This window comes from Pteropus alecto, unplaced genomic scaffold (assembly GCF_000325575.1).
Source record: "Pteropus alecto unplaced genomic scaffold, ASM32557v1 scaffold45, whole genome shotgun sequence".
NCBI classification, from domain to species: Eukaryota; Metazoa; Chordata; class Mammalia; order Chiroptera; family Pteropodidae; genus Pteropus; species Pteropus alecto.
Genome location: NW_006442491.1, coordinates 18719826 through 18733959, shown reverse-complemented (window position 1 = coordinate 18733959; position 14134 = coordinate 18719826). Strand labels below are relative to the sequence as shown.

The following is a 14134-nucleotide window of genomic DNA, read 5'->3' as shown; positions in this document are numbered from 1 at the left end:
TATATAAAGATATATATTCATGTAGATATATTATAGATATAATAATATCTATATATAGACATATATATATATACATGTATGTGCATTTTTCACATGCATCGAGAGTCTTCCGGTGGAGTAGAGATTAGAAGAGTTTTTCATTTTGCTGATCAGGAGATCCCTTGGGCTTATAGGAGAAGGAAAGAACAAAGGAGTTACAATGATGTATATTGTAGGAGGTTCAAGGTAGGATTTGGTGACTCCCCACCCCCTTCCCCACCTGGGTTTTCCATGACAGAGAGTAGAATGGAATTGCTTATTGTACCAGGGCTATATTTATGTCTGAGAGCCAGGCAACGATCACATGTGGCTCAAATTACCCTTGAAAATCACTCAGGAAGGTGCCTTTATGGAAACCGACATATATAGCAAGTTTTCCTCCATCAATGGAACACATCAAACCAGAGGAACTGATGGGGTATATTTAGGAGCCATTTTTATAAAAAAGAAATGTCTCTCCACAGGGCAAGCACACGATGCCGATTGATGCCTTCATTGCCTGGTGCTTTTGCTGCACAGGAACGAAGACAATTCCCACCTCCGCTCACTCAGGCACTGGCTCAAGGAGGGAATCTTTTGGCTTCTTTGGACAGCTATTGCTCATATTTGCCATATATATATGTCATATATATTTTCCATATATGTCATATATATATATTCCATATATATATATATATAAATAAAACAAATAACTCATTTCCAGAATGTTTAAAGAACTCCTATAAATCAGTAAGAAAAAAACAATCCAATAATAGAGTGGGCAAATATTGAAACAGACATTTTACAAAAGAAGGTATATGAATTACCAATAAGCCCATGAAATGATGTTCAAAGTCATTAGCCTTCAGGTAAATGCAAATTAAAATCACAGTGGGATATCATTATATGCCCAGTAGAATGATTAAAATAAAAAAGACTGACCTAAATGCTGATGTGAAATTTTAGAATGCTAATACATTGCTGATGGAAATGTAACATGGACAAGCACTTTGGAAAAACAGTTGCAGAGTTACTTATGATGTTAAATAGAAATATGTATATACAAAGACTTCTCAATGGTTATAGCAGCTTTATTTATAATATCCCATAACTGGTAACAACTCTCAAATGTCCAACAAGTGAATGGGTAAATTGAGTTACACCCATCTGATACAAGCATACTCAATAAACAACAATAAAAGTTTACTGATACACACAACATGAATTTATTTCAGAAACATTATGTTAAGCAAAAGAAGCCAGGTACAAAGGTGTACATACTGAATGACTCCATTTATATGAAGTTTCAGAAAGACAAAACTAAGTTGATTTAAAAAGGGAGTGAAAAAGTTGAAAAGATTCCCAAAAAACTTATTTCTCTCTCTCTCTCTCTTTTTTTTTTTCTGAGCATATGTAGTTGAATTTGGGTAAGTTATCTGTGCTTATGATGCAGCTTCGTATGTCTCAGAGTTAGCCCGTCCACAGGACTCTACTAATGGTTAGATCAATGATTCTCAAAGGGGAGATACTGCCCTCTAGGGGTTGTTTTGGGACATTGTTGGTGGCATTTTTTTTAATTGTCAAAATTAATGGGGCCTCTACTTGAATTTAGTAGGTTGGGGACCAGGGATGTTAAGTGGCATGCACTGTGTGTGACTGTCCTGGGAAATGAAGTATTGACCCATCTCTCAAAATTCTAATGTCCTGCTGGACATTTATGTAGGTGAGGAACCCATTTATAATTCTGAGCCCAGCATCTAAGGCTGTCTTGCAAGTATTTGTCGCACATTGAATTTTCCTGAAATGAAACTGTGTAAATCAAGGGATGATTATACCTTATTCTGGTTAAGACTTTGCCCAAGCTGTTCACCATTTGGGAAAGTCAGGACACAGATAGCAAACACTTTGTGTAGTATTTGAGGTGTGCACATAGTACACCAGTTTGAGTCTACAGTTGTGGCTGTTACACTCATGCTGTGTATAGATACTGTGTATAGATACACATGCTGTGTATGAGTATTTCTTAGGTCTTTAAATGTACTACTTACATGTCAAAATACATATTATTATAAAAGTTTCTTTTCTCATTTGCATTATAGTTCTTAATTTGATTTTTCTTGAAATTATGTGAGTAGATAGGTTAAAATATTTATAAGTCTTATTTCAGGATAGAAAAAGGAGGCATTGCAAAATGTTTATTATAAAAAGGGAGGATTGGGTCCAATAGTACCCAGTGAATGTCAAGCTCTCACCAACAGATTAGAGGGATCTCAGAGAGGATAGAGAGAGGAGCTATCCTGTTCCATCAAGAAGGCCAATGTTTTATCGATGTTCATTTTCCTCTAAGCATAAGGACTCAGTGTTTCATGAGGAGAGAAGCAGACATATTCCTTCCTATAGAAATTTACTGCAAGGATACACAGAAATGTGAGTACACAGGACACTGTGCATGTCCCATCCATTTATACTCTTTTATCCCTGTTCACAGCCTTGGCTGAAGTGACAGTCATATGCAGACCAGGAGGCCCCTTTCTCCTGTGCCTCAGACACAGTTGATTGGACAAGAGGTGGGCACCTCCCCAAACCAAACTAATCTCATAGGCTGGCCAGTGAACTCTACTTGATATGGGTGGCACAAAATGGTGAACTGGATCAATCAGATTCTCTGTTACGAGGATTTAAATTGGGAAATACAGAGAATAAAGTAGTTTATAATTGAAGCTGAAGCTGAAAAGATGCTTTAGTAAAAGTCAAGGTTGAAGAGTGGGGTGGGTGGAGGTGGGAGGAGGGGCGGAATGAGGCATAATTTAAGGAAACAGAAGCTGAGTAAATAGAGGTGATTAAAGGTAAGGTAGGCAGTCTTCTACTTTAATACATAAAGTATTAAATGTTTACATCCAAACATCAAAGTGTTGTGGGATCTACCACACTGCTTGCTTCATATTTCGTCTTGTATCTCTCTTCCTTTGCATACCGGGCTTTAGCTATACGCCATTCTTTTGGTCTCTGGAGCAAACCACCCTCCTCCCAAAGGCCTATGCACATACTGTTTTCCCTGGAATATTCTTCAAACTCCCTCTCAAGTCTTTGCAAATATGACTTCTCATCCTACAGATCCTAGGTCAAATGCCATCTCCTCAGAGGGGGTTACCCTGATAGCTCATAGGGGTGCAATTCCCCCACCCTTATTCTAAATTACTATACTCTTCATAGCCTTTACCACCATCTGTAATTATGAATTAATTTCTTGTTTAATGCTTTTTCCTGCACAGTTTGTGGACTCCACAATGGCAAAGCCCATATTTGTTTTATTTACCATTTTATTACTAAAGACTAACACGGTGCCTGACAAATAGTAGATGGTCAATAAATACTTGTATATATATAACTAAATGACCATATGAATATATGTTTTCCAAGGATTGTGGTTAAGTAGATCTAAGACATGCTAAAAAAATTCTTAGCTTCACAATATAGTCACATGTCTCTTAAGGATGAGAAATGTGTGGTTAGGTGATTTTGTTATAGTGTGAACATCATAGAGTACACTTATGGTTAGAACATATGGTATGTTAAACTCTTTAAGAAACAGCCCAGTTGTTTCCAAAGTGGTTATACTAGTTTACATCCCCGCCAGCAGTGTATGAGAGTTCCAATTGCCAACACTTGTTCCCCATCAACAATTGTTACCGTCAATTTCGATATTCTAATATGTATGTAGTAGTATTTTATTGTGATTTTAATTTGCATTTCTCTAATATTTATAAATTTTCATGAGTTTATTTGCCACATGTATTTTTTTTTGGTGGTGTTGGTTCAACAGTGTTGCTCATTTTGTTGTTGGATTTTTTTTATTATTATTGAGTTTTGAGAGTTCTTTACATATTCTGAAAAAAAAATCCTGTATAGGACATGTAATTTTCAAATATTTTCTTTTCTAGGCCTTTTTGACTGATTTAGCTTTTTCATCTTTTCTAGCCTTACGATTCTTAAAGCACTTAATGTTTATAGCTTTTATCTTTTTTAGAGCTCAATTTTTATTATATATCAAGAGGGCAATATATATTTAAAAATAAATTAAAGTATAAAAAACAATAACATATCTCTATACCTACCATCCAGATAAAGAAAATAGAATATCAGCATTACTTCTTCCATTTTCTATGTTCTTAGAGTGAGCCATTAACCTAAATTTGTGCTTTATTGATAGTTTTGTCATCTGTGTCTATGTCCCTAACATGATATTTGTTTATATGTTCACCTGATCAAGTTATGGAAAAAATTTTGTTAGGATTTTGATTGGAATTTCATTGAATCTAGGAAACAATTAGGATAGAATTAATATCTTTAAAATATTGAGTCTTCTAATTCATGAATTGATATGTCTCTCTGTTAATTTAGGCTTTTTGATATTGTCTTTCATTAAGAGTTTCTAATTTTCTCCATAAAATTCTTGAACTTTTTTTTTTTTTTAATATTCACAGGTATCGAGAAGTATTTTATTTTTGTCTATTAGCTATTTGATTACACTAAGTTTCTTAAATCTGTGGCTTCTTCTGTGCATGACTTATTATTTTTATTGTGTGCTAAAAATTGTATTTAAAAGGACTGTAGAGACTAGAATAATTATTATTTTCACTCAGGGAGAACATATCCTTCTGTTAGCTAGTTGATATTGGTTGTTGATATACCTCTGCAAACCAAAACAAAATGTTCTTAGTTCTTGTAGTCTGTTGAATAGATATGAGGAAAATTTTGGAATTTCAAAGTAATAATTTATTAGATGATAATAAGATTAATAATATAACTAAAGATATCGAGTGAGCGCACAGTAGAATTACTGAGAACCTGAAAGTGTACACATTTATACTTTAACTCTTCTACCTTAAAAGATTCTAGAAATATGAAGATACATAGCCACACCATTCATTAGAGGGCAATGATATCATCATATATCATGTAGATTCCAGAAAATTCCACTGCACTCTTGTTAGAGAGTGAGATTGAAAAAAGGAAAATAGTATTTTTTTATTATTATTATTATGAAAATAGTTTTGATTTCACAAACCACCTGAAAGGGGACCTCCAGAGACCTGTTGGGATAGACTGACAGACTAACACAGGGATCAGCCAGAGGTGTTTATTGATCAAACTCAGGAATCCACTGGGGTTGGACTCAAAATAGCTTCATCTGTTTTCATAGCTTTAGGCTTCAGAGAACTCAAAATAACCATGGACTTTCTTTTGGCTGAGTTTTCTTGGGCATCACACAGCATAGCTTATTATTTGTGCATAAAACATAGACCTTTTCCTTTTTGAAACATCTGTGACGGCATTTGCCATGAAGATTCCAGCATTTTTGGCTGTCACCTGACACAAAAGAGAAAGAAGAAAGGAGACGATGTCAGTCTTAAGAAGAGGTAGGGGCTGGATTTGGAAGGTCTGTAAAAGGATTAAAACGGATGTCACAGAGGGTCCTTAGTTTCCCTTGCCTTTAACCCTGATCTCCTTTGTCTCCCCTTTTTTCCGCCCGTCTCCCTTTTAAAAAACTGTGGTAAAATACAAATAATATAAAATTCACCAGTTTAAGCATTTTAAAGTGTACAGTTCAGGAGCATTAAGTACATTCACAATGTTGTATGACCATCATCACCAACTAGTTTCAGAACTTAAAATCATCTCAAACAGAAACTCTGCACCCATTAAGTATTCTCATGTTGCCCTACCCCCAGCCCTAGGCGACCACCCATTTGCCATCCTTTCTATGAGATTTGTATACTTTGTATATTTTATGCCAAATGGAATCATATAATAAAATATGTGGTCTTTTGTGTCTGGCTTCTTTCACTTAGCATAATGTTTTTAAGGTCCATTCATATCTTGCTTTTTAAAAAAATTTTTTGGTGATTTTTGCTAACATTCCGCCGCTCTCTTCATAATTTTATTTTTATTTCATCCACCAATCACCATCCATCCCCAGAACTCTTTTTCATCTTATAAAACTGAAACTCTATACCCATTAAACAATAATTTCTCATTCTCGCTTTCTCCCAGCCCCAGGCAACAACCCATCCATATTATTTTTGATACATTTCCTGTCCCAGAATCTTGACTAACTGACAAACTACAAAGCTGGCAAAAATAGCTCTTAAAAGAATAGTCCTGACAGTTTTGGGGATGCGATTGCACCAGTGCTGTCAATAAAGAAGCTTAAAGATCTGTAACAGTTCCCAACTATTCCATCCACAAGTTTTTAGCAGTTAAAGATGAAATCTGCTACTTGAGGCAACAAAAACATGTACCTCCCTCTTCTCTTTCTTCTATAGAAACTCCAAGACTGCTCTGACTCTGGTTTTCATGGTCTCTCTAATGTCTATGAGCTGAATAAAGTCTGTAACTGAGTCAGTTAAACTATTTTGTTTAGACGGTTTGGTGCCATGACTATTCTCAATTTCATTAATTTGTCATTTACTCTTATTTCCTTCTTTCTGCTGATGGTTTAGGCTAGGTTTATTTTATGATCAGGAATAAATTGTTTCGAGATGATCTTTTTGTCCAATATGGGGGAAATTTTGTGCTTCAGTGGAAAACTTGCATTGTCTGGAGCAGTGCTTCTCAACTGGAGTGATTTTGCTCGAAGGGGATGTTTGGCAATGAAATGTCTGGAGATATTTTTAGTTGTCACAGCTGGTGAGGGGTGCTACTGGCAATTAATGAGTGGAGGCTAAGGATTCTGCTAAATATCCTACAATGCACAGGACAGCCACAACAAAGAATTATCGAGCCCAGAATGTCAATAATTGCCAAAAGTGTCAAGAGTCCCTGATCTAGATAAATCACAACCTTCAGAGTTAACTAATTTTGATTATGTGAGTGTTATTTTACAACTCTATGAATTGTTGATAAATGGTAGTAATTTAAAAATCATTATTTTCTGTATCTATGCAAATATGTTTTGTTCCATAGAGATTCAACAGATATCCTTCCTTCTCCTGCAAAATATTTTTATCTATTTGTAAATTCATTTTGACATTCCTTTACTCCGTATATATATTTGTGCTTTGACCCAGTTATAATATCTGCCTTGTTCTCTCATTACGAGTTAAATGAAATCTTTAACACATGTCCATTTTTACATAGGTATGAGAGCCAGAAGTTTACTTTTTAAAAAAAATATATTTTAAAACTTCTTTGGAACCTGAGCTAACTGCAGTCATAAGCACCAGATTCTGAAAAAATACATTGAGAGAAATTTAGATGTTCACTTCAATTAGATGTATTATAGAGACACCTGGTGTTTCTGGACTCTCTGAAATGGAGCTTGATGAAGAAAACGTCACAGTTTTTTCTTCTTTTCTCAGTAAAGAAAACTTAAAAACTATTCTAAGACAATATCGGTGGAGAAGTTTTAATTGAATCACGAGGATAGTTTCAGTATATGTACCACAAGCCAGTTTCGTAACCTTGGAAAAATAGTGAGGGTGGGACATGAAAAGGAACCACCATCTCGGGGATCCTATATAACTCCCTACACCTCAAGGATTTGAATATGTATTTATTATTGCTTGCCTTTTCTATGATTGGCTAGATGCTTTTCCTTGCCAGAAGGCAATAGCATTTCCTGTGGCTAAAAATGATTGTCGTTTGTCTTTTCTAATCCTAGAAAAGGCCAGCTAAAGTGACAGAATGTAGATTAGTGGTTGCTCGTGGCTGGGAGGCAGCGGAGGTGACTGACTGCAAAGGGGTGGAAGAGATCTATTTGGGGTAATGGAAATGTATTATACTATGATCGTGGTGGTCATTATATGAATGTACACAGTTTTTGAAGCTCATATTGTGTGCCTAAAATGTGGAAATTTTATTTTATTTATTTTATGAAAGTTATAACTCAGTAAAATTGATCAAAAAAGAAACAATAAGAAAAATTCAATAGCAAGTGACACATATTAAGAGAGGCAAAGGAGATTTAACGTAGAGACAAGATGAGACCTTGAGAAAGAAAACCAAAGCAAGCTATCAGAAAAAAAATACTCAAACTATAATTCTAGAAAATGTTCTTTAAATAACAGATGACTTGAAAATGCCAAAAGAGTTCGCAGTGTATCTGAGAATGTTGGTGCAGAAGGAAAATACAGAAATAATATGGAATATTTTAAGTATAAATCCTGTAGTCCTCACTTTGAATAGAAAGAATCAATATTAATTCATGAGGTCTTCTATATACATTTAAATGTGTTGACTTTACCGTCTAGCTGTCTACTGAAAAGATGAAGAAAGAAAGAAGGATCAATTTAGTAGCACTGAATACCTCTACCACTAGATCATAGTTCTGAAATACCATTTCCTACTAAAAAATAATCAGAGCTTCTTGAAGAAATGGCTAATTCAAGATCTGAGCAAGAATTGTATAAGATGAGCCTAGAACAGGTAGTCTATGCCAGATAACCAGTTGTGAACCAGTGAAACTGCTTTTGTTACTTAAGAAAATGACAAAGTGCTAAGAAGCCTGGTTTCCTCAAATCACAACCTGTTAGAAACTTTGTATTTGAAATTATACCAGCAAGTTTGGAACATTACATTCTCCCCTGAGAAAGGGCGTCATTCAATGAAGACAAGCAGCCTTGATTTCAGAGACAAGGGCAGAGGGTCAGAGAAAAGATTTAGGGATACAAAATGCTACATCTCTCTTAGTTTTGTACTTTCCCTGGAAATGGGACTCTGAACCCACTTTTCAGCCTAGGCCAGATGTTAACCCTTTTACATACCGACCTGTGGCCCTCCCTTGCCTTGGAGTCTATCAAACACTGCTTCATTTACATTTTTACTTAAATTCTGCCCTTCTTCTTAATCCTATAGTTACCAATGACCCATGGTTCCTCTGGTGTGTATTTTCCTTTGCTGACGCATGTTAATATATCTAACACTGTCTGACTGCCGGTGTGTCCATTGTGATGTTTATAAGATGGACTTTATCACAGGGAAACTATCAAGGACTAGCAGAGATGTCAAATAAGGCTCAGGCGCCATATTAAAAAAGCTCCCACGAGTCAAGGATAAGACAAGGTGAGTTTCAGTAAGAGTAAAGACTGCAGTGAATGAACGTTCATCAAATATATTTAAATCCATGAGCTTATGATGATATTAAAAACAATTTTTTCACATTTGGAGGATAATAGGAAAAGAAATCATTATCTTGCAGATTTATATAAAAAGAAAAATCAAGCATCTATTCTCTTTCCCATATAAACTGTACTGCTGATAAACAAATAGTAGATAATCAGAAGTGTCTTTATTATATTAGTATTCCAGCTAACTAGTGAAAATCACATAATAAAATATTACCATTTTGCAATGCCCAAAGAATTAATGCATCCAGGCTTTGAGCATCAATGACTATAACTGTCACTAAAACAGAGGCAACAAACATATTATGTGCCTCCCAATGAAAGAACATTATCAACACCAAAAGTTTTGCCAAAAAGTTTTGAGTCTGATTAAACCTCTGGATCCAGGTACCAATTTGTAGGAAATACAGAGGTCAGTGGAACACGTTGAAATTCACCTTGAGTATGCAATCAGCCAAATCTGTTCCTTTGGACTGAACTGTTCTGTCTACATTTGTCTCATGTCCTGAGTGGCAATAAAATATCTTGGTGATCAATCAAGTCATTAAGGAAATGGTGGAAGAGGAGGAACCCAAGAAGAAGTCCTGCATGGCTTTTCAAGAAGTCAGCCCTTACAAACAAAAAGATTATTAAGCAGGTAAACAATCATTTATTCTTTGCTGTCAGAAAAATTTTGAATTAGGAAGTTTAGTGAAAACTTGGTCATTCACTCTGAATATTGGTAAACTCATACCAGCACGTGATTGAATTTGAGAGGCATCTGAAGCCAGGCCACCTCCAGATTGGCCTCTTGACCTATTTTTAGATATGGTAACTAACCCTCTCCTCTATTCCCTCAGACTCCTTCCCAGACATCACTCACCCTCACCTCAACCCATTCTTGAGGTGAGACATCTTGTTTTCAAGCACATATTATAATGCACACAGGAGGGATTACTCATTACCCATTGCTCATTAATTTAGCAATTTAATTGGTCAACTCTGCTATGGTTCAATCTTCATACATAAATTGGGAGATAATAATGGTAGTTACCTCATAGAATTATTTACAAATTAATAAAATAATTTATGTAATAAAAAAATGTTTACTGTGGGAAACTAGGTCAAATGAACCAATTTCAACAATCAATTATAAAGACAAGAAAGGGATAAAGATGTAACCAGTAAATTAAAAAAAAAGAATATCTAGTGATATCAAATTTTAAAACTAGGCATGACGAAAATTGGGTGTCTAGGGATGTGGGTGTCTTAGCAATGAAGATATGAAGAAATACAAATAATACATTGCTATAAATGTGAGTATAGTACTTAATTCAAGGGAAGGAGACAGTTGTGATGGGGGGGTAGGTGGAGGGGTTTTGGGGTGACTGTCAATGTTGTGTTTATTGACCTGGGTGGTGGTTACAAGGGTGTGTGTTTTATAAGAATTCCTTAAAGTGCACATTTGTTTTATGTGGTTTTCAGAATCTGTAATTCCATGTTTTATTTTACAAAAAAAAAAAGGAAAACATCACCATTTACCAACAAAATCTCGATTTTTAATTCAAGAGTGTTAAGATGAACTATTGGTGAGAGAGAAAAGTTGGTCTCATACACTTTGTTTTGGCCTCTTTGGAGGCTATTTAGCAATAACTTATACATTTTAAAATTGTGCACAGTCTTTATCTAGCAATTTCCCTTCTAGATGTCTGTCTACCTTTGGGAAGCACGTGAATAGACTGAGAAGCCTATACATGGGGGATACAACTACAAACAAGTTAGAGATAGACGCCTGCCTTCAGAGCACTTCTGGTCCAGTGCTGGGAGAGATAGCCACTAAAGAAATAGCCATCCAGATATTTGACTGACTAGAGTTGTCATGAAAGATATAAAGGAAGAACTCTGGGTGCTATGAGGAGGTATACCAGAAAAGTAGGTGACATATCCCACCTAAACCTAATATCTCCTGGGTTCTTAGGCTTTACATATATGTTCTGAACTTTTACAAATTAACTTTTTAATATTTTGAAAATACTAAGGTAATATATATTTCATTCTCCTTTAATCATGAGACCCTTTGGTTGCCAAAAAACAGAATCATGCAGTTTCCGAGCTTTAGAAGAATGGTAAACAACAGTTAGAATCAGAAAGTCAGGATTGCTCAGCTTAAATGAGATGAGTAGTTTTAGTTCACAGCAAGACAATTTTAAGAGCCAAAATTTATCAAGAACAGTCAGGATTTCCAATTTCAAAGAGTTCCTTTATATATTATTTGGTAGAACTGGTGGATTCAGATAATACTATCTCACTATAAGTCACAGGAGGAAAAGCTGAGGGTCCAGCTAGAGAAAAGTTCCATTCAATTTCTGTAAACACCATCACACCCCATAGAAAGCAGAAGAGAAATGCTCTCCCTTGGGGCAAGTGGGCGCTTGACTCCACTTCTTGTAGGAACAGCAGCAACAGGCCTGAGAGCTCTACTAGAACCTACATCTCACCTCTGCCAGCCAGGCTGATGATGGGCCCACTGGCAAGCTAGGGACCAAGGCCTTCCAATCCTTTCCCACTAGTGGCCTGCTCCTCGACCTGAACCCCTAGGACATAGAGATAACTAATGTGGGAAAAGCAGGGACAAGAGGATCTTTTGCTACAAATTGGTCTGGAAAAACTTCCAGGGCAGGAGGGATTGACCCCTTGCCTCTTAGAGCGTAGCCCAGGGAAAGTGCTAACAGACTGGACACAGCACATCATGGTGCCATCTGGAGGTGGCTGAGTATCTCCCTCTGCCCTCCTACAGCATAACATAGATCTAGAAGGTTTCCAAGTTCTCTTGTGTCTCTTGTGGAGATAGTAAAACCAGTGAGGAGCTAAAAACCTGAGGGATCTGCCAGGAGTATACCCCTATGCAGAAGGCAATGGGAGGGTGTGTGAATAGACTAAACCCCAGGGACCAGATGGAAGATTTGGCTGAGACGAAGGGCTTGAGGCAGTGGGACTCTCTACAGGAGTAGAATTTCATCAGCCATGGGATCTAGTAGAAAGTGCCAGCAGGATGCTCAATGACCACATACAGAAATCAGTGAAGGTCTAGCACGGGTCCCTACCCTAATTGCTTATGCTTCTGCCCCAGGGCCTTTGTACTTGATATTCCTCCCAGCTTTAATGTTCTTCTCCATAAATCCACCTGGCTCACCCCTTATCCTCCTTCAGGCCACAGTGAGCCCATTCCTTGGGTGCACCTTTAAAATAGCAACTCCCATCCTACCCCTGGAATGTGTTATCTCCTTTTTCTGCCTATTCTGTTCATTATACTCATCACATGACATTCCATAGGTTTCACTCATTAAAAATTTTTTTTTCTGCCTGCCTCAATAGAATATAAGCTCTAAAGAGACAGAGATTTTGCTTGTTTTGTTCTGATTTGTTCATGGCTCTATTTCTTGTACCTATCACAGTGCCTGGACATCAGATTTATTCAACCATATTTACTGAATGAACAGATTAATGAAATCATGACATATCAAGTTACTTTCTCCTAAACCCAGATACTATTGTGGGAAGGACAGTGGGGAAAATGGAAATTTATTCAGAAGAGACTGACTTAACTTGGAAACACTTTAAAGCAGAAAGGGTGAATATTTAACTGCTGAGTTTAGGCACAGCACTAAGTGTCCTCCCCGGCCCCGCCCCCAACTGTCCCACCAGCAGGACGGAAGTTCAGATGAGTTATGGAAAATCAAGAAACTATATATTTTTGCACACCAAAATTTTAGTGTGTTCATTGTTATTCCCACAACACGCTATTACTACACACACACAATTGTAGCAGTTTGAGAAATGAGGAAACTGAAACTGTGAGTAGCCAAGCTGCTTGTTTGGGGTCACAGTGATAGAAAATGGTAGGGCAGTTTCCAACCTAGGTTCTGGGGTTTTCCTCTCTACTCCAGGTGGGTGGTGTTCTAGGCATTTGCCAGAGGCAAATAGGAGGGCTGAGGTCAGCTTGCTTGAAGAAATTCACAAACTCTGACCCTGTGGAAAGGTTAGACAAAACCTTGGTGTGGGCAGGAGCTTCCGGCCGTTGAGCAGCAGGGGCCAGAGAGCTTGTGCTGGAGTTGGTGGAGCAGAAAAGTCTGACCATGATGGTTCTCTGCTTAAGCCTTCCTGTGGTTCCCTCACCCGCATTCAAGGCCCATCAAGACCTGGCCCTTGACTGCTTCCTCAGCTTTACCCCTTGCCATGCCTCTAAACCAGTCCTCCATCTGGTGCCAGTTCCCTGGAGTCACCATGCTCTCTTCCATATCTGGACCTTTGCATAAGCCGATTTCTGCCCAGGGCACCCTTCCTACTTCCACCTCTTTTTCTTCTCCTTCTAATTTCTACACATTTTTCAGAACTCGGGGTATCGCACTAGGAGGGGACTCTCCTGCCACGTGCACTCCAATGTCCTGGCTCCTCTCTAGCACAGCTCGTGTCACTCGAGGTTGCAAATGCTATTTATCATTTCACCCAGGGTCCTGTCATGTAACTCTGGGGTCCTGGCTTCCAACACAGAGTTTGGCACAGAGGTAGCAATAGTAAATATGAGCTTTTGTTTCCCATTAAGATGCTTGTGATCTTTACACAGTCTAGATCATTCCGGGAAGTATTTTGCGAAAGGGCCACTTTTGTCTTCTCTTCTTGCTTCTTCTGCCCACCCCTTTCATTCTTTCTCACACGCTAGGCCAGCTGTGCATGCTCTCTGGGAGAGGAGGGATGGGTGGCTGGCCAGAAGCTCTGGATGTCATAGCTGGTACCTGAGATCTGTCACCTGCTGCCGGTGAGGGCACCTCCTCCACATGGCTCCCAAAGGTGACCTGAGGCCTGGCAGCCTGTCTTCCCTGCCCTTGGGATTCTGTGCCCAGGCCTCAGTACCCACACCCTGTTCCTCCCCTGAAGAGGTGTACAAGTTACCTGGAGTGAGCTGGGACAAGAGCAGCAGTACAGCCAAAGTCAGCAAAAGGAGTTTCATGACT

At 37.7% G+C, this 14134-nt stretch overlaps 1 protein-coding gene across 1 annotated transcript; it reads right to left on the bottom strand.

Moving 5' to 3' along the window:
• Positions 1 to 5239: 5239 nt before the first annotated feature.
• On the bottom strand, positions 5240 to 14130 carry DEFB123 (defensin beta 123). The gene is made up of 2 exons (XM_006921689.1): positions 14073 to 14130; positions 5240 to 5388 (listed from the first exon to the last, which is right to left on the bottom strand). The coding sequence occupies exons 1-2, from the start codon at positions 14128 to 14130 to the stop codon at positions 5240 to 5242; spliced, it is 207 nt and encodes a 68-aa protein (XP_006921751.1).
• Between the last annotated feature and the right edge of the window lie 4 nt (positions 14131 to 14134).

Bases quoted from the DNA above. Each gene is read 5' to 3' on its own strand.
- DEFB123 (XM_006921689.1), bottom strand. From the start codon at position 14,130: ATGAAACTCCTTTTGCTGACTTTGGCTGTACTGCTGCTCTTGTCCCAG. The intron at 5,389-14,072 runs GTAACTTGTACA...CTTTTGTGTCAG, and splicing joins CTTGTCCCAGCTCACTCCAG to GTGACAGCCAAAAATGCTGG.